General features: G+C 51.2%; 5 protein-coding genes across 5 annotated transcripts; 2 read left to right on the top strand and 3 right to left on the bottom strand.

Moving 5' to 3' along the window:
- Nucleotides 1-280: 280 nt before the first annotated feature.
- EsH8_VIII_000354 (uncharacterized protein) lies at nt 281-1006 on the top strand (the record flags this gene model as incomplete). The annotated part of the gene is made up of 1 exon (XM_083269396.1): nt 281-1006. The coding sequence occupies one exon, from the start codon at nt 281-283 to the stop codon at nt 1004-1006; it is 726 nt and encodes a 241-aa protein (XP_083129164.1).
- A 2691-nt stretch (nt 1007-3697) lies between these two features.
- EsH8_VIII_000353 (uncharacterized protein) lies at nt 3698-5681 on the bottom strand (the record flags this gene model as incomplete). The annotated part of the gene is made up of 3 exons (XM_083269395.1): nt 3698-3735; nt 4043-4330; nt 5096-5681. 3 exons carry the CDS (start codon nt 5679-5681, stop codon nt 3698-3700), a joined length of 912 nt encoding a protein of 303 aa, XP_083129163.1.
- A 1140-nt stretch (nt 5682-6821) lies between these two features.
- On the bottom strand, nt 6822-8264 carry EsH8_VIII_000352 (MATE family efflux transporter; the record flags this gene model as incomplete). Its single annotated transcript, XM_083269394.1, has 1 exon — nt 6822-8264. The coding sequence occupies one exon, from the start codon at nt 8262-8264 to the stop codon at nt 6822-6824; it is 1443 nt and encodes a 480-aa protein (XP_083129162.1).
- An 884-nt stretch (nt 8265-9148) lies between these two features.
- Nucleotides 9149-11035, bottom strand: EsH8_VIII_000351 (flavin-containing monooxygenase; the record flags this gene model as incomplete). The annotated part of the gene is made up of 1 exon (XM_083269393.1): nt 9149-11035. One exon carries the CDS (start codon nt 11033-11035, stop codon nt 9149-9151), a length of 1887 nt encoding a protein of 628 aa, XP_083129161.1.
- A 6523-nt stretch (nt 11036-17558) lies between these two features.
- EsH8_VIII_000350 (amino acid/polyamine transporter I) lies at nt 17559-19240 on the top strand (the record flags this gene model as incomplete). The annotated part of the gene is made up of 3 exons (XM_083269392.1): nt 17559-17740; nt 17809-18380; nt 18450-19240. 3 exons carry the CDS (start codon nt 17559-17561, stop codon nt 19238-19240), a joined length of 1545 nt encoding a protein of 514 aa, XP_083129160.1.
- Between the last annotated feature and the right edge of the window lie 1124 nt (nt 19241-20364).

The raw sequence follows: 20364 nt of genomic DNA, 5'->3' as shown, positions 1-20364 counted from the left end.
CCAGGCGGAACATTGCCGGCGGGATGCCACTGCCGCGAACTTGGATATGATCATTTCAGGATATCTCCATGGCAAGAAATATATAAAGCACAGCTTTCGTTCCATGTAATTCTCTCATTTTGATCTGTATCGCCGACAAAGCGTGTCTAGCCTCCAACTACCGCTTCTATCAAAACCGCTCAGCTCCTTTCCCGGTCTCAAGAAGCCTCGTCTGTGAGTCAGCAAGACACGCTATCGCCATACCTTAAGGGATATAGCTGATACCTGAGTGGTAGAGAAAATGAAGGCCACCAGCAACATTCTCCTTGCCACCTTGGCAGCACAGGCTTCGGCCTTGGTGCAAATGGAGGTGCGATACAGCGACAGAATGATCGACGTCGGTAACCTCGACCTCTTTGCCGCGACATGGCAAGCCATCTACGGCGAGGCAGGCAACACCAGAGCCATTATGACGGACCGGTCTTTTGGCGCCCAAACCAACGAATGCACACACTCTGAGGACTACGATCCGGACGTGACCGTTCAAGTCAAGATCAACGGCGCTTGGGGCCAGACGCCCGGCCTGACCGACAACCAGATGCGCGAGGGCCTAGTCCAGTCCATGTGGGAGGTGCTCAGTAGGGTGTCGGATCCATACGGCTACGAGGTCTTCAACGGCTGCCGGGGCCTCACCTGGATGGAGAGCGTCGGCTACACCTCCGATGCCGCTTGCGGTCCCCAGAGTGCTCGCAACTGCGAATATGCGTGCCGCAACGAGAACTCGCCCGGTCTGGCGCAATGCATGAACCACACTTGGGGCCACAAGGTGCCCTCTTCACTGCGTGTGACGGCTTACATCGACGGCCGCCTGCAGCCTGATGACTTGATCATCGAGTTTGGTGCCACTGCCAACACCGAGTCTGGAGGTTGCGGTTGGGTCGGAACCATTGCTGGTGCCCTTGCTGGTTTCATTCCCGTCGGTGGCGATCTGTTCGCCACGGGCATTGAGATTGGCTGCAGCACCTAATGTTCTCGTATCCTAAGAGAAGGGTAGAACAAGGTCTGAGATAAGAGGAGTGTTGTTGTGGACTGGGAAACATTAAATTGGTTCGCATTGTATTGGAGTTAAATGCGTAACAGAATCACTCTCTATGTTTGATCAAATTTGGTTTACCATAATTGTATGATGTTGAAGAATCAAAACTAATGTAACATACGGATTCTAAGCCCAAAAGCCAGGTTTAAGCGCGTTGCAGCCCGGCGGATTTGCCTAATGGACCATCCGATCAGTTGGGGAGGATCATACCAAAGTCCCTATTTGATGAAGTAACCCCCCGACGTTTCCACTCCAAGTGCATTTATCATGAGCGGCGTTACACTCAAAATAGGTTAGAGCGGTATCGGCCTAGACTTTCCAGCAATCAGAGCTCACCACAGAAGCCCGATATGATACCGGTATGGTTGTCCTGCGCCACAACTATTGCAATATTGGATCGCTTAAGAGCCAGGCTGCCGCCAAGGACCAATTTAAATAAACTGTTCACCCTTCTCCCCTTACGCGAACTGGTCAGACGAAGTTACCTCGAACTTTATTCCAACGTGCGTGTTGATTTTGAAGAAACGCCCAGGCGGCTTCAATTTTGATTGCCGCCAACATGCCAACACCCACCCTCTCTCAATCCACCTTCATTAACTTGGGTCCGTTGACAACGACATGGACTGCTCCAGCAGCATGTGCTACAATAACGCGTCCTCCTGCACTTGCTCGGCGCAATGATGGGAGGATTGGGGTACCCTTCTACCAACAGACCTGCGACATCAACGCCGACCCTTACAACGACTGTATCCCGTCAGGCAGAGAAATGAACTCAATTTATTCCACGAGACGAAACGATCCAGCGCGAAACAACGTTAATTTCTACTACTCGCCGGCGAACCAATGCCCGTCTGGCTGGAGTACTGTTGGATTCGGCGTCCGGGCCGAGACTTCGTTCCTCTCTCTGAGTGGCGTTTTCGCGAACCCAACGTTGACACTCGATTATGGCACCTCAACCCGCTTCAATTCCCAAGTCACAATCGCACTGGAGCCATCTCCCAATTTCTTCATGTCTGCCATGGAGCCTCAAGAGACTGCGATAATGTGTTGCCCTAGGTAATTTCTGACCATCCCGGTCGTTTTTACTCCGAGGAAAAATGTGCTTATGATAAGTAGCGGCTACAATGCAAGATATCTTGGTGGGTGCTTCTCAACGGTTCCAAGAGAAGCCTACACAGCCACGACCGGCTGCCAGTACGTTTTTCGAGGCGGGTACACGATCGTTGAAAGAATCTACACCTTCCATGGTAGGCTGGTAACGGGCAGCTCCTTGTCAGTGACGGGTTCGACATGGGGCTTCGAGGCCTCAACGTACACCATTGAAGCGGACGAAAGCACAGCATTCAGTGGCGTAGTTGTCACTCCTGGGATAACGCTGGTAAACAGAGGAGATATTGCAGTACAGACATCGACGTTGATATCGACATCGGCATCGGCATCGATAGAAACGGCACAGAGCTCTTCAGGCAGCCCAACCGAGTCGCCCAGTGCTGGAATGTCCAGCAGGATTAGGTCTTCAAAGACAAGCGGTGTAATTCTGGCTGTTTGGGGGTTCGCCATGCTAGCGGGTGCAGCACTTGTAGTACCTCTATAATACGAGTCCAGAGACTCCTCGCAAGGAGGCAAAACCGCCAATGTCTCGCAATCCCGGGGAACATGCGAAGACAACTAATATCCTATTCCATAGATGGTAGGTAAATAAAGTATTACTGTCTAATGTGCCTTCCAGTGCTAAAATGATCAACACGAGGTGTGTGGGGTCGCCAGACCACACAGTAACTTTAACTGGACGACGCCAATGCAAGGGAAGCGAGTCCCATTTGCGGAGACGCACAAAAAAGAAACTGACGCACGATGAGTTTTTCGGCAAAAGATTAGGTGTCAAGGACCGACCGCGATTCGAACGCGGGGCCTAGAGATGGTTGCGGCTGGAGAACTGCAATCTCTCGCTCTACCACTGAGCTATCGATCCAAGCAGCTGCTTGCTGTGATGTCAGACGCCTCTGTAAGCGTCTAACAAGTGTCAACACACCACACCGAGATGCACCTAGCGTTGCTCTCATTTGGGAGTTGTCTACGAAAAGGCAATCTAGCCATAGTCTATGCCTGTGTATGCAGAGAGTGGTTTCTGGTTGACAGATAATCCTATCTGGCGACTTTACCTCCCAAAGACGAGTTGGACAATGTTGTCATCACACAAGGGAATTGCGTTGGATCGTTTAGCGATTCGTATTGCAGCTCACGGCCCAGTGAATGACTCCACCGGCCTCCGCCTTATAACCACCAATTACTTGCGTCAGACTTAGCCAACTCTTCCGCTTTCCTAGCTCAATTTGGTCAGAGCGTCCGACTTTTACGTGTGTCTACATGAAAAGGCATCGGAAGGCTGTGGGTTCGAGTCCCACGGATCGCGTGATTGTTTTGCCATCTTCGGCCGCCCGCTCGAAAGGTTGGGCAAACTTTTTTGTTTTTGTCAGGCCGTGCACTTCAATGACCCAAGTTTTATTTTTATTTCTATTCATCTTTTCTGTAAAGACTATGACCAGTTCTATCCTTGTTGGGGGCAGCAGGCAAGAGAATATAGATTGGTGAGTCGAGAGATACGTACGGTCGCGGCCAGGTTTAGACGACGTGGACTTTTGCTGTCCGGGCGGTGCTGGCTAGCTGGCCGGTCAGTTAGTGTGTTGCAATTCAACGCCGAACTGGGCCAGGGTAACTGGCATTTCCTGGAGAGCAAACCTAAGATACGGAATGTTATGGGCATCGAATCTTTTGGGTATACCCATAAAAGTGCACTTTGGCCACTTGGTGGCAGATGAATTGTGAGTAAACTAATGCCCTCTTCTGGCCGAGACTCTCAACCTAACCCCCCCTTGCTCTGTTGTCTCCTTCTAACTCAAACAAGCAACAGCGTTTGCACCTCGGCTTTCGCAAATAAGTTGTAGTCCTTGGGTACCGTAAACGTACCAACTCGCTCGTGCCCATTCAGTCCGTAATCTCGTTGCGAAGCACGCAGGACGAGGCCAACCTCAACACAAGTGTCGGCGAAGTCGGCGCCTTTGGGCGGGTAGTCATAGTCCTCGACTTCCGCGGTACCAAACAAGAGAAAGGAAAACTGCGCAAGTCGCTCTTCGTTTTTAAAAGAGGCGACGAACCGTTCGCAGTCCGGCTGGAATCTCGCAGACGACAGAGGTCTGAGGAACAAGCCGTTTATTGGCACAAAGTTCAGGTAGCCCACGTCATCATCGTCGTTGCCTAACGGCAGTGTTACTCTTCCTTGTATCACAAGTCCGGAAACGACAAGCTTGTAATCGCTGGCTAGTAAACCATCCTCACAACTGCCACGCGCCGGGTTATATTTTGTGCCCCAGTAATGGAATGCTGAGTTCAAGACTAGAGACCCAAGATCGAATGTGGGGAGGAGTAATGCGATGCTTTGGATGTACCGTCTTTCATTGAGTACCATGGAAGCCCAGGACCATGTCGGAATGTGACGAGTGTGATGTCGGTGTACTTCGTTGTCAGGCTCAATGTCCAGACGCCTCGGGCTCAGACTCCAAAGAAGCTCCTCTGCTAGTGCCTCGGCGGTGTCTGCCGAGATAGCGGCAACATATTTCTTGTCGCTGGCCTGCGATATAAACCGAGTCAGACTCGCCATGTGTACCAGTCTCGTATCAGGTTCTGGCAAAGGCAGGCTCATGTAAAGCCGAAACACATCGGCAAGATCACCAAGCGACTTCGTTGAATGAAATATTGCTTTCGGCCCTGGAAATGAGAAGGACTCATGTGAAGTCAAGTAATATTGATCTTCACACTCACATCTGTTTCCCTCGAGGCACGACCACGTCATTTCGGTTTTATGAAGATAGAGCAATTTGGGAGACAGCATAAGGCGTTGGAATGTGGGTGCATGCTTGAAAAGCCCTGTGTAGACAGCCGTGGGCTTTGTGGGATACCCATTATGCAATATGGGATCCAAAAGCCTCCTCTCTGCAAAGATCCAATGGGTAGAATGCATACTATGGCGAGCCTGAATTGGGTATTTGCGGCCGTGTCGGCTTAGTTGGATGGTGATAGACTCGGTCGATTCGTCCGAGTCGTCCGAGGTGACCTTGCGGGAGCTAAAATTGCTGAGCCTAAGGTCTTTGACACCAGTTAAAGCAATGGTGAAATGTGAAAGTCGGAAGATGAAGTCTTCCCTGTCCAAATGCCAGTTCGTGTCCTCCTCATCGTCCTGGACCACACAAAAGTCTGAGATCCAAGCAAATCGAATGCCTTGTTCGTTGGCAACGACTAGGGCTTCTTGCAAAGCCAACGGAATCTGCCACCACGGCAGTTCTTTTCGGCGCCGCTCCAGATTCTGGGTGGTCGTGGGTGGAAAAGTGGATTGCAGCCGACCTGCATAGCCGTGAATGACGGCGACGTAAGGGCCAGAGCAGAGAGAAGCGTCCGCCAACTTCAGACCATTTCGTGGGTTGGTGCCGAGATCCAATAATCGCCTAGGCGCCGGGCTGCGTTCTGGGTCGGTGACAGCTTCACCATCACGCATCGTGATGCTGTAACATTTGTGCGACTTGGTACAATCGCTTATCCAACCGCGAACCATTTTCTGCCGACGTTTTGAATTTAACTTCTGGGTAATTTCTCTTGCTGGGCCGAATGCTGGCCAAGGTGATGGTTTATCTGCGGCAAGACTAAGATCAGCCCCAGGAATTCAAGGTGGGCTGTCGTTGATGTTTCTTACCTGGCTTCGTAAACAGCTCAAACCGAATATGAAGGGACTTCAGCCTTCCTTCGGAGTTCCGATAGGCGGCAAAGCCTGCTACCCTGACAAGCTGGGTAAGATATATGCAAACGAATGACATTTCTGCCTCAAAATCTTTTTTGGGGCAGTCGACGTTCCCTAGCCGCACAATGGCGGTCCTGATCGCGTAGCAAGTCTGGCACCCTCTTTTGCTGGCTTTGATAAGGTCTTGAAGCTCACGTGTCAGGGTCGCGAGAGTTTTGTTTTGGTTGGAGCATGGGATATGCTCTCGGTCGAGATCGTAGCAGACAGAACATGACGGTCTCTGAGGCGTGGCCGCCTGGTTAGACCCCTTGTTGCCTGGCATACTGATGTGGTACGTCACCAAGATGATGTGACCAAAAGATTGCGGGCAAGACTTTCAAAGATGTTTCTTTGCAAGGAAAAAAACACCGTCCACTCATGAAGAAAAAGGCTGCGACTGTTAGATATTGCGTAGGAGCTGGTTGCGTCGAAATTGAAAATGTGCTGCCGCCAAAAGCTGCAGGTAGTCAGGAACATTGCAGGAGCGGAAGTTTGGCGGGTGAGCAAGCGCCCAGTGACAGATTCCAGGTGCCGTGATTTACACTGTGATCGACCCACTTTGACAGTTCCCCTGCGTCCATCGAGCTTACGTAAGGAACTGAAGGGACCGAGAAGGTTGCTCCTTCTTCCCTGCTGCTGTATCTCGACTGCACGTAGCAACGAACGAAAAGGGCATTCTTGCGCTTTGCCTCTATCAAGCGTTTCTTGCTGTTCAAACCTCAACCGATTGTAGTGTTGATTCTAGACGTGGATATGAAGCCAATGATCTTGACAGCGACATGTCTATATTAAAGCTTCGCTGGAAGCCATATGGCACAACGGGTCCATCATCGTCTACTATGGGCAGGTATGGGATCATCAGCAATTATTTCTGTCTATATGCTATGGCGCTTTTCTATCGGAACTATTGGAGTCGGTCTACATCCCTTCCCTCGTCCTCACGCTTTCCACGCAGTCCTGCCACCTAATAACCTTCATATATATGCACTCAATCACGGCAATGGCCACCATGCCACTGCCAAGTCCTATCCAGGCACCGTTGAGTTCCATGCTGGGCGATCCTAGCTCTAGCCAAACAGCAAGGGGAACTGCAGCCAGATAATTCACGGCAAACACAACAAACGCCGCAACGGACTGTCGCCCGAGGCCTCGTAGCACACCGTTGCACCCGCTAATGATGGAATCGATGAGCTGGAACGCAGCGACGGCAAGCATGGAGTTTGTCGTCAGCTTCTGGACGACGGCATCCTCGGAAAAGATGAGGCCAAGCTGGTTCCGGAGCAAAAAGAGGAAGATGGCGTCGGCGATGCCGACCGCGGTGAAGACGACGGCATACATGCTCGTGGCACGCCGGGCGGTCGAAACGAGACCGGCGCCGATCAGGTGGCCGATGCGAGTGCTGATGGCTACGCTGATGGAGAAGGGAATATGCCACATGACGACCGAGATCGTTGTCAAGATGGTCTGCGCCGCAAGATGCTCCGTGCTCAGGTAGGACGTGCTCACCGTCAGAATCTCAAAGGCAGCCCACTCGCCTAGATTGACGGCCGAGCCGGCGACGGAAAGCCGCACCGCAACACCCCACTCGGTGAAGGCCTTGCGGGAGAGGCCGCCCCAGCACTTGTGCGACCACTGGCCCCAGAAGACGATGTAGATGAGGAGCAAGACGGGCCGGAGGTCATTGGCCAGCGCCTGGCCCAGCGCCGCGCCCTCGAGGCCCATGCCCAGCTTGAAGGCGAACAGCCAGCTGAGGAGGGCGTTGATGGGGGCGCAGATGATGAGGACGACCATGGCGCTCTTGAAGTCGCCTTGGGCCTGCAAAAACCGCTTGAGGGCCTCAAAGGCAGCGTAGCCGGGAAGTCCAACCAAGCTGACCCTCATAAATGTTCCGGCCTTGACAGCCAGATGGTGCTGGCGAACAAAAAGCGAAAGGATCGATGGCGAAAATACCCAGAAGAGGCCGATTGGCACTGTGGCAATGGCCATGATGACGAGCATGCGTTGGACGTGCAAGCCGACGGCGGTGTGGCGGCCAGACCCATAGGCCTGGGCGCAGAGGGTGTCGAGGGCGGTGGCCATGCCCTCGTACAAGGCGAAGCCAATGATGTTCATGGTTGTCAGGCCAAGGCTGGCGGCGGCGAGGTCGTCAGCGCTAAGATGGCCGGCCACGAAAGTCGTGATAACTGTGAAGGAGTACTGAAGGAGGTAGGTGGCGATGAGCGGCACGGAGTATTGGCAGAGCAGCCAGGCCTCTGCCCACCAGCCGCTGGTTTCCGGCTCGACGTCCGGCTTGACGTGCGGCTGGTCCGACAATAGCGGCGTTGTCTCACCGGTCCGGTCATCTCGGTCGCGGGTGTCCATGGTGGCGTGGGGCGAACGACGGAACGGCACGGTAAGGAGAAACGGGGAGGGAAAAAGAAAAAAAGGTTCCAGACGGGGGAGAGTTATGTTGCGGTACAGTTGGCGGTCACATGCATATGCTTGTTTCGGATGGGTAGTGATTACATCTGACCGACCTCGCCGTAAGTGTATTGGTCACGGATGAATGGAGGGATGAGAGAGAGTCTTGCAGAGTTGCGGTCCTAGCGGATGATAAAGCCAAGAGACAAAGACTTGTAAAAAAAAAAAAAGTTTGCGGCGAACGGGCCTTGTAACCTGGTATGTGGAGTGCATGCTTCTCCACCGGAAGCGCCCCGAAAACGCGAGCATCGTGCCATGCACTTCTTAGTGGGCTGCCGTATCCGAGGCCCGATTACCTAAGGCATGCCTATTTGCCTGCATCACAAGCGTAGGCCTCATTTGCCTCTCAACCACCTTTGCTCTCAGCTCAATACATTATGTAAATATTTGTGCTCATGATGTTGTAATCAAGTCCTGATGAATAATGGGTTGACCGCCAGTATGTTCCATGGTTGGTAGATACAGCAGGGTTGATAGGAGAGTCAACGCATTCCTAACGGTGCTGTTCACGGTTCAGCAGCTTAGCATTGACCTAGCTGCATACATGAAGACAATATTCTATCCCTTTAAAGCTTTTATGACTCTTGATCTAGCTTACATAATTTCCCGGGCCTACTGATTTCTATGCAGTCTGAGCGCCTTATTTTATGTCAGTAAGTCTCTTGTGAGTACTTGAAAATATTTCCGAGCGCAGAGGAAACATCCAAGTACTGTTAGTCTAGTGAATCAGATATTGTATATCTGGTGCTTCAAAATCCAGTAAAATGCTTGCAATCCAAGACCGCCTAGGACCTAATATCAATCCCTTCTAAGCTGTGGTTCGCAATATACTCTTCCGCACGTCTCTGAAAATCCAGAACACCACCGCCCCAGGACGTGTAGGCAGCCTTCTCCTCCTTTTCTTCATCGGAAGCCGGCTTGTTCGGTGCTTCGCCGGTAAAGTACCCAGGGGTACAAAACGCCAGCGGCGCAAACCACAAGGCCCGACTCTTTGACTCTTCCGTGTACTTCACCTCGGCCTCCTTCGTCACCTCAACGACGACTTTGTCCGACGGGGAAGAAGCCCGCCGCGATGCCTCCGCGATAAGATGCGCAGCCATCTTGGCGACGATGTCAAATGCGGATGTCAAGTTCGGGGAGCTGGGGGCACCCGGCCCGCCGTAGAAGAAGAGGTTGGGGAACCCGTGCGTCCCGACCGAGTAGAACGTCCCCATATCCGGGCTGGTCCATTTATCTTCAAGGGAGCGCCCGTCGCCACCGATGATGGGTGCGCCTAGGCGCACCGCGGGAGACCCGAGGCCCTTGTCGGTGTTTGTGACGGTGAAACCCGTCGCCATGACCAGAAGATCAAGCGCGTAGTCCACCCCGTCGACGACAACGCCGGAGTCGGTGCATTGCTGGATCCCCTTGCCATCGGTGTCGACGAGAGTGACGTTGGGGTTGTTAAAGGCCCGAAGGTAATCGTCGTGGAAGGTCGGTCGTTTGCACCAGCCCCCGTACCACGGCTTCAGTTTCTCGGCCGTGGCGGGGTCTTTGACCTCCTGGTCGATTCGGGCGCGAACGCGTTCGGCGCGCTCCATGTCCATTTTGAACATGTATTCAATGTGGTCATTCAAGTTATCGGGCGTGATCTGCTTCGGACTCCCCACAAGGCCGGAAAATGCCCGGTGGTCCGTCCAACCATCGTTGACCAAGTCCACTGGAGCCGGGTCATTGCTGATGAAGCTGTTGAAGTTCTTTTGTCTGTCGTATTGCCAGCCCTTCTTACCGGCGACCTGGGACCACAGTTCGGCGTCGGTGGCTTTCTGCAGGCGGGGGCCGCAGTAGGACGGCGTGCGCTGGAAAACGTAGACATGCTTTGCCCAACGAGCGAGATGCGGAATAACCTGAACAGCGGTAGCGCCGGTGCCGATGATACCAACCACCTTGTCCTTGAGATTTACGAGTGATGGATCATCCTGCGAACCTCCGGTGATCTTGTAGTCCCAGCGAGATGTGTGGAAGACCGGGTTGTGACGCATGAACTGCTCAAACCCGGTGACCTTTGGCACGTGAGGCGTGTAAAACAGACCCCCAGCAGTGAAGACAAACTGCGCTCTGACGGTGAGCCCTTTTTCTCCCCGCTTCGGACCCTGGTTGTGTGTCATCTTCACAACCCACTCGCCGCTCGCCTCGTCCCACTCCTGGCTGTCAACCTTGGTGCTGAAGAGGGCGCGTAGGTTCCACTTGGCCGCGATCCGCTCCGACTGCCCGCGGATCTCGGACCCGTGCGAGTACTTCAGCTTGGGAACGTAGCCCGTCTCCTCGAGCAGCGGCATGTAGATGTAGCCCTCGACGTCGCACATGACGCCGGGGTACCGGTTCCAGTACCAGGTTCCGCCGAAGCCGCCGGCGGTGTCGACGAAGCGTATATCGTTGGAACTGAAGCAGGCGTCGATCAGTCGGTATGCGAAGAGGAGGCCGTTGTGCCCGCCGCCGACGATGAGGAACTTTATGCGGTCGCCATCTTTTAACGCAGGTTCCCTTTCCGCCATGGCATCGTAATCGATGAAGGGATCTGCATCAAGATGCGGGAATGCTTCCGACCGTAGGTCGACATACTCGCGGGAAACCTCGGGACGGACCCGCTTGTTGACCTCTTCGGCGTATTTCTGTGCCAATGATGACGCCATTTTTATATGCCAGTAAACAATGAGGAGTCTTAGCTAGGAGATTAGAATATGAGGATTCAGTGACGAGTGTTTTGTACAAACTAGCAGGAGTCTGGATGCTTTGCCTTTCCCCGGGCGACAGTTCCATATATTCATTCCGAAGGAATGGATGCTTTCTTGCGTTCGTACCAGTGATGAGAGCCATTGCTTGCCGGCAGCGTGCTCTGCTCGTCCAACAGGTCGACACGCATACCTCGGCGGCTAGGATGAGCCTGAGGGAGATAAGCCCCACAACCGGGCGAATTACACGTCATTTTACAAAAGCTCCAGGCGCATATCGACACCTTTTGGGACATTCCTCGCGTCCGATGCCGCAAAGAAAGACGTTGGCCGGCGAGTGTAACACGGCCTCTGGCCCTTGATTTGTCCCAGAGGTTGTAATATGTGGGCGGAAGAAACCCGCAACGGCTCGAAAGACGCGCAGATGGAAAACCACAGCATGCACCCCTGTCCTCCCCGGCCGCTGGCGAATCACGATTCGTCGTTGGGCTAGCTTCACTGCAGTCTACCGCCGAACGTAGCGGGGAGATCTGCACGGCGGCCGATTAGATGAATCACACGGACCAACGGGTCAAGACAATCAATCGCCGGTCCGCTCCGGCTGTCACCCGGTGCATGCAGGGGGAGACGACTGAGTGCGAAGTCTACAATCAGTTCGATGTTCTGGAACTACTACGTGTTTATTTGTATGGAAGTCAAGAGAATGAGGAGTGTAATGGTTTCAACAGTTTCTGATTTAGTAGGTTGAGCATCGTTGGAGAGCATCTTGGAGTAGATACGATGTTTTCATAACATGGTCAACGTTAAAGAGTACCGAGGCATTAACGACTCTCACTTTTCAAACTAAATGCTGTGTTTTTGTAGTTTAGGCCGTCAAAGATGGTCTTGCTCTGGCAAAGTGCAGCGTGTCGATATTGTCTTATATAGGCTCCAATTAGAGCCAACTGTTTGTTGTATCCTGCAAACATCCAATTCACACCCGAAAGCCCGCATGCCAGCTGGATTTATACCCATTTGTGAACCATTAGGCATTCAAGGGCAAAATAGTTCTCAGTATGGCTAAGTAAGACTTAAAATATAGAGTAAATTGTCTGGATGGGTGCCAAAGACTGTCGCTTGTATATTGTCTGCAACGACGCCGGACATATTTAACTCGGAAGGGTTGGCTACTGAATTGAATCTAACTGGAGGCATCACACATGTTGATGTCCATAAGGCATAACTCCGTCTGGAAAGTTTCGTAAGCTTTGCTGACCTAGTGCCGTACAGCTTGGGATCCGCGATAAGCTGTGCTGTCGACCGCACTCTTGTTCTTGACTATTTCGGAGAAATTTTTTGATGTATTACGCATCATGCACGTGATTGATTGCAAGTAAATTAAACTTTTCTTGTTTGAAATCGACAGGCCCGTTCCCCGCGGCTGAGATAATGTGGTTGATTGCAAGCGGCTCGGCTGGTAAGGCCTGGGGCTCGCGCGTGACTACCTCCAGCAGAGCAGCGAGACTATTCTAGCTCTCCATCCGTCTGCCATAGATAATTGTTACAATGATGGCAATTACGGCTTCTCAAATGACCCAAACTCTTTCAAATCAAGGTTGGCTAAAGAAGGCGCCAATATGGGACCATATCTCCTCTGGGGGTGGTATGCCATTCTCGGCTCACTGCGCTGGCCACGGCTTCAAGTCTTTTGGCCATTCAACCACCATAGTTTATGAAACCTCGCTAATATCTCTTTGAACCCTGCTTCAAGGGCGTTATATCCCCCACCTCTTTCGCCGTCTCCCAGGCCAGCCACAATGCAGGTCGCACGCTGGAACGATTATGGCAACAGACAAATCTGGCCGTCTTTCTCGTCGGAGTTCTGCTGATTGATGTAAACGGGGTCTAACTAAATGTTTGTAACGTACTTCTTATCTCATACAGAGCACATAACTCCATGAAGTGATTGTGTGATCTCGATGTTTCCCTCAGAAGTCCACGGCGAGTAGTTGATATCAAGCGTGCCCCAGCTAAAAGTTGCTTGTGGGCAGAATCAACTAATGGTAAACTGCGGCTTGGAGCTGCGATTTGGATTGGAATATTAACAAACGTATAACTCGTTTATTTAGCGACTTGTGCCCTGTAGACCGATGCAAATTCGAGCTTTACATATGACAAAGTCACTGTTGACAGCTTCATCTAAATGGCATGGCTTCACCGGTACTGTTGGGTGTTGATGTTATGCCTGTCCATTTATGATTTCTACGATTGTGAATTATATGCAGCTATTGACCTTGCTCGTGTTCATTTGTTCGTATGCTCGGTCGTCTCGTCCGTGGAGTTCGAAAGCGGGGCTCAAGCCAGGCGAGGAATGTTTTCAAAGGCCTTTGGGGGGGTGGGGGAGCCGTTGCAGATCAGTTGCGTTGAGGCCTTGGAGAGGTCTCAGATTGGTAGCGTGTCGCGTGGCAAAATTGGCATATCGTAATTCCACACGACTTAAGTCTGCGTGTTCGATCCCCCACTAAGCCTGAATGGAGATCGAGGTAGACAAGCATCAGTCCTAGCGGGTTCATATTTGGGTTCTACACTAAGACTGGAGGTTTCGCAAGAACTATTACTCACTACTTCTGTCTTCGGCTCTCTCGAACACTTGACATGAAAGTAAGGGGGGAAGCCCCCTATTGTGATGATTTACCACTTGTACGATAATGGAAGCTGCATTGGTGTCTAGAATGAGGGTTGCAAGCCCCTAGTGCACTAGTATACCTAGCTATTGGTCTGCTTTGCTGAAAAGGAAAGTACTTAAATCTTAGCAAAAGTCGAGGCTCTGGACCATGCAAGATACTGCTGAAGAAAGGGCTATCCCCGTCACGGCGCGAGTTAGGAGCGGGCCGCTCAGCGGGTCTCTACCCCAGCATTAGGATCCGCCTGATCCACAACACTTAAAAGATCGCACCACCTCGGGGAAACGATGACTGTTGTCCGCCCCATCTCATTCGCCCCGGACCTGATGATTTAAAAGAAAATGAGGGAAAATCAGCCCTGAGCTGCTTGTGCCACTTTTGAATTCCAAGGGGCCGTTGCAAGACTGTGGAGGACCTGCTCCAATGGCGATACTTCGCTTGGCTGTCTGCCTCTACATCAATTTACATTGTATGACACCTACTCATTGACGTCGGCAGCTTGTTGCATAACTGGTATGTTGGTGCTGATGTTACCAAGCCGACATTCCCGACTCCCCACTGTTCCATTCCAGTTGCGGTAATTACTGCGAACTTGATCGGTCAAACATCATCTGAGATGGAGTCTAAATGCACAAAACATATGTTCACAGTTTGCGGGCGATGGCAAGCCGGGGGGATTTAGATTAAAAGAAATTGAGAAAGCTACAGGCGATATCCAGTCTCTGAAGACTTCATGCTCATGGATCCTTCTTGTGAGCTCGACCTCCGCCTACCATCGGAGTGAGTCTCAAACTCTCCACTGTCGGTCAGCTTTCGTATGCTATCACTGCAACCTGCATCCTCCTTCTCCAAAATTTCATGGGATCTACGAGCTTCAGGCCAATCGGGCTTCCTCAATGACCTGGTTTCAGCGGTCCTCGAATTTCCCAGCCCGCTCGCCAAATGCGACCCCGGTCTCTTTTGGGATCCGCTGCCGATCAAGTTCGTCGCGTGGAGTCTGCTCGCTTTGCCGGATGAAGCCAGCTGGTACGGCGCTTGAATAGCGGCCACAGCAGTTGATCCAAGAAGACTGTCGATGACCCCCTTCAAGCTTGGGACGCATGCCGTGAGGACTGACAGACCTAGCGTAACTTGTAGCCAAACGACGTGGGATATGGCAGTCCAAGTCGAATCGGAGTAATCGGACACTAGATGATGTGTGCTGACCAGGCCGGGAACTGACAGAATTGGAACGCTAGGTGAAAATTTCAGTGAACAAAGAACAGGGAGTTTATAGGAGGATACGTCATACACTATACGAGTACCAAACAGTGCAGTAACCAACAGTTTCCTGTGCACGCTGGTCTGCACCTTCCACATCATAGCAACCGGGAGTACACAGAGGGCCACATCCGTTAGGATGTCCATAATTCCGTTGTATAGGAAAATAGCCTCTCTGTTAGGGCACTCTTCCAGGCTCAGGGCAGCCCATGGTCGAGGGATAGAGCATTGGAATGCCACTGCGAAGATGCCAGAAATCGCCCACGCAACAATGACGCCAAAAAGCACTTTGGTCGCGATATTCAGCCGACCGTGGTTGTTGATCGAGTGAATGAGAAGACAAAGCGAAATCTTGGTCCCTGCGGCGACAGCTAGGGCGAGTATGGAAGAAACGTAAAACAGCTGGACAAAAGCGCCGTCAGCGAGGTGATCAAGGCCTTCGGTCGATGTCAACTCATACCTTGTAAATGGCCTCAAGGCTATGAGGGTCAATAGAACTTTGATGGCGCCCTAGTCCACGGTTGCAGGCTACAATCGTGCAGATGGTTTGGATGAACAAAAAAACGGTCGAGACTAATAAGATCACATCGTGGCTCTTCAAAGAGGTGATGTTGAGACGGATAATGAGCTTCAGAGCGATGCCCACGATTGCGTATATCAAGAAGATCAAGGAAGTAATGACTGCCAAAGCGGCATGATCGGTTTCCGTCAGCGGGTAGAAAGGAGGCGCTGGATGGTTATCGTGAGGCATGTTGTCTGATTTTGAGACATCAACAGAGAAATAGCCAGAAGAAGCAGCCAGAAAATCACTCAAGAAGGGATTCTATATGTCTTTTGGATGCTGCGGCGCAGGAAATTGCGGGCTCGTCTAGTATTCTGTTGGACACGAAGAGATTTTCTTTCATGAAATGCGCGATCCTTGTTGCAGAGGGAATGCTGCTCTATGTAAGACAAACCTGGTCATTGGGCGTGGGGTATGAAAAGCATCAAAAGTTAACACAGGCGGCGGCCTAGATGTAGGCTATTCTAATCACCAGAATAGTAGATTTCAGTTCCAGGCCTTTGAAGGGACCATGTCACTAGATGAAAAAAGTACCAAGTATCCCAGGATTGACTAACAGGTTTGAGCATCCTGGCAAGTAGACTCTGCCCACGCTTTTCTCTCAGTGATGATCCGCGTCGGACGGCTCCGCCAGAACTGAACGCATATCCCAACGGTCTAGTTGCCCATCCCACATGCTGCTTGCCAACTATACTGCCCTCGTCATACCGTCCTAAATCTGGATCCAGTCAAAAACTTCCTATCCCGTAGACAACAAAACTTTGTGCGTGGTGGAATTTCCCCTGCAGTTCCTGCCACAGCTGCAGGGATAAAAGCGAAGTTTGCTTGGTGGAGGTCCATGAAAGCTGAAGAATACGTAAGTGGGGAAGATTGAAGAAACAGCAAAAAGCAATAAATAGCGGAACAGTCCTTGCGCTGGCCCTGGCATCTGGCTGACTTCTTCCGTCCAACACGGTAAATCGAACCAACTTTTTTTTTAGGTAACAGATTACGTGTATCACCCCACGAGAGATGTGGATTCTGTCGCTGTCCAAAAACATGCGGAAACTGAGAGATATCATATTGGCCGAGGAATGGTGAGATCTCGGTTCGAGAACAAAATACTTAATTCCATCTGAGGCAGAGCCAAGAAGCTAGCCTCACCACGGCAATGGTGTCCGCCCAATCGATCGGTGGTAATTCAGCATACAGTAAACGAGCCAGATGAACCAGTGAGAGGTGGCACCAAGAGATCCTCACACCCAACCGTATTCTCGCACCCTCTCGTTACCTTGTAGTTCTCGGGCTGTGTGCATGCAATAGTGGCGACATATGTTGGGGGTCAATCGCCCAGAAGTGTGATAAAACAGGGCCCCGCGGGAGGCAGATCCCAGTACCCGGGCTTCTGGGGTTATTCCAACGACAAAAGAAATGCGCACCCACCAGAAAACCTACCACTGCGAAGGAAAAATATGATCAACATTGCCAAGAGGGTCCCGGGTAGGTCCGGGAAGATGCCACAGACCGTACGTTGTGGACAAACCCCCGCATGTGAACCCCGGCTAGAATCCACAAACGAGACAACTTTTCACGGAGACCGATTCCCACAGAGGTATAATGTCTGCTTCAATATCCATACTCGACGCGGGCCCACGTATTAGTTTCATATCTGTTGGTTTGGTTCGGGTCGGACCTGCTGGGGAGGACGAGATGTTCTGGGTCCTTATCCACTACTATTCAGTTTCCCTGGGTACCTCATGCGGCTGCTGCGGTTGCCGGGATTTTATGTCTCACTTGCATAGTCTCACGTCCCTAGGTACATTTACTAATATTTGATTAGTGGGCGGCACATTGTTTCCTTGAGAATTCTCCCTTGATCTCCCCCGCCCATCGTTCTCGCATCTTCAAGTCGAGGTTTGTCTAGTCTGGATATCGGGAGTTGAACAGCACCTTTCACATTTGGCCTGGTAGCTTCATTTCTCAAGAGCGAATCGGTATTTGTCTGTCTCAACTACCCGTCATGTCAAACCCAGAGACGATTGAGCTGCAGGCAACCGCCAAAGATGACACCAAGATCGACGCGGTCAGGTCGAAGGATGAATCCGATGTCTACAACCAGACAAGAACGCGGAGGGTCTTCTCTTTCTCTCAGCTATTTGCCTTTTCCTTGACGTACATGGCCCTCTGGGAAGGCATGTGCACGTAAGTCATTTTCATCATGTTCATCATTTGATCCCATGAGAAAGCACCGATGCCTGACATTGTCGCAGGAACATGTACTTCGCACTTTATAACGGCGGCCCCCAAACCTTCATCTTCAGCTTCGTCATTGTCTTCTGCGGAGCTATTTCACAGGCCGCGTCGCTGGGTGAGATGGCCTCGATCCAGCCGGTCGCCGGCGCTCAATACCATTGGACCTTCCACCTTGCCCCCGCACGGATCAAGCGGTTCGCAACTTGGATCCAGGGCTGGGCGACATGGTTTGGCTATGTTTCACTATTGGCAGGTATTGCCAATGTGACCATCATCTTGCTTGAGTCCATGATTGAGCTCAACCATCCAACTTACGTTCCAGGAGGCTGGCACACCTCCGTGCTTGTCATCGCCATGTGTCTCTTGCAGGGGTTGATGAATACCTACTGTTTTAGCATCATCCCCTGGGTCGAATTGGTCGCCGGTGTCCTTCATGTGTGTCTTTTCGTCGTCTTCGTTGTCGTCTTGGCTGTCATGGGGACCCGTCACTCTGGCAGCTTTTTCTTGGAGACCAACATTGCTTCTGGCTGGAAGGACACCTTCATTGCCTGGAACTTAGGCATGCTAACCTGTGTATGGAGCTTTACCGGTACGTTTCTCAAAGGCACCTGATGACTTCGCATGCATGTGCACGTATACTGATGGCTGGACTGTGTAGGTTTCGACAGCGCCATTCACATGAGTGAGGAGACCCGTAAAGCCAAGTCGGCGGTACCTCGTGCCATGTTTTGGTCCATCTTCATGAATGGCTGCCTCGGTTTTGTCATGGTCTGCGTCATACTTGTGTCCATGGGCTCAATCGATGATGCCCTGAACTCCGCCAGCCCGATCCTCACCATTCTCCTAAGTATTACCGGCTCCAAGGCGGCAACCACGGCCATGATCAGCGGTCTTTTCGTCGTCTCATTCAGCGTCAACCTGGCCAATATTGCATCGATATCCCGTCTAACATGGGCATGGTCCAGAGACGGAGGAATGCCTGTCTACCTGGCCTACGTCCACCCGAAGCACCGCGTGCCAATCCGCGCCATCATCGTCACAGTCTTAATCGTCTGCGTCCTCTGCCTTCTCAACATTGGCAGCTCTAGTTACGTTGCGTTCGGTGCCATCACATCCCTCTCATCCATGGCCCTATATCTTAGCTACGCAATTGCCATCAGCAGTATGCTTTATGCTCGACTCTCAAATGGAGCTGTTGAACTTGGGGAGTGGAACCTCGGTCGGTTTGGCGTTTACATAAACTCTTTCGCTTTGGTTTACACGCTCTACGTCATTATCTTCCTCCCCTTTCCTTCAACTGTCCCCGTTACAGCCGAGAATATGAACTACTGTGGACCAGTGATGGTATTCGTGCTCATGGTGGCAGTGGCGCTTTGGTTTATCAAGGGACGAAAGAGATGGACTGGTCCAAACCTTACTATTCTCGACATGGTCTTGGAGAACTCGTAAACATTGTACATAGAAGTACTTCAAGTTTTTAATTTACTATGGATTTCAGTGGCTGGATTAGTGCCGTCATAAAATATGCCGTTAACTAGCTCTGCTGTTGCGTCGCGTTTATCTTCAGCTACAACACGTTGCTAGGTTATTTTTTGCCTCAAACTTCCGATAGAATCGCCATGTCCAATTCCAGGCTATTCCATAAACATTTCTCCTGTTCTCCCTGTAAGCTTTCTGGAGGTTTTGTACCAACATGGGGCCTCTCACCACAAAGAGTAGTAATATCGGACTTTTGTGTGGCCATGACGTCTCTATACTAAACAGACTAACCCTTGTTATTATCCAGACAAAAGTGAACAGACATAACACCCAGAAGGCTCAAACACTTGACCAAATAAAATCAATCACAAACTATTCTTGGGAATTCCCTAGGAGGGGCAGGAGCTGCGCCAATGATGAAGCGACAGGGTCTTCGGTGCTTGAATGATGTTCCTTATGGAAGATGCCAGCTATCTCTAGTTACAAGATTATCAAGGATTGGGACTAAGAGCATATAAGTTTATCTTGCTGCCGGATTACTCAGAAGAATACGGGCAAGCGACCAGCAGCAACCAGCAGCCAGCCGCGGCAGCGGAACCAGGAGATCCCACCTCCGGCTGCCAACAACAATATCTTCATTGCCAGCCTTTCCATTTTCTCTTCTATGCACACGCAGATATACAAATACCAGAATACAGCATTGATTTACCACGTTTGATTTGCCCCCCGCATGGTTAGCCTGTGATATCAACACTTTACGTTTGTTCACGTAGCCAACAGATATACCTGTTTCATGATCTCTATCTGTACATCTGTACACTATACAGCATTTAGTATGCCGTACCTTGAATTTCTGATGGGATTGCCGGCGTGACCTGCTTAATGGTATAGAGGAGACAGATTTTTGAACCATGTCATCTCCCTCACATGAACAATGCACTCATTAACTTTGAGCATCAATGAATTTCACTCGAACTTTAACGAAAAACATTTGGAGATCTTCTAATCAATATTTGGAGAAAAGGTTGTACAGATCGTGGCATTCAAAACACTGTGGAACAGGGAAGATGTAGAAGGCATGAGTGACAACGTTA

This window comes from Colletotrichum jinshuiense, chromosome 8, assembly GCF_051148585.1.
Source record: "Colletotrichum jinshuiense chromosome 8, complete sequence".
NCBI classification, from domain to species: Eukaryota; Fungi; Ascomycota; class Sordariomycetes; order Glomerellales; family Glomerellaceae; genus Colletotrichum; species Colletotrichum jinshuiense.
This window is presented reverse-complemented; position numbering and strand designations above follow the sequence as displayed.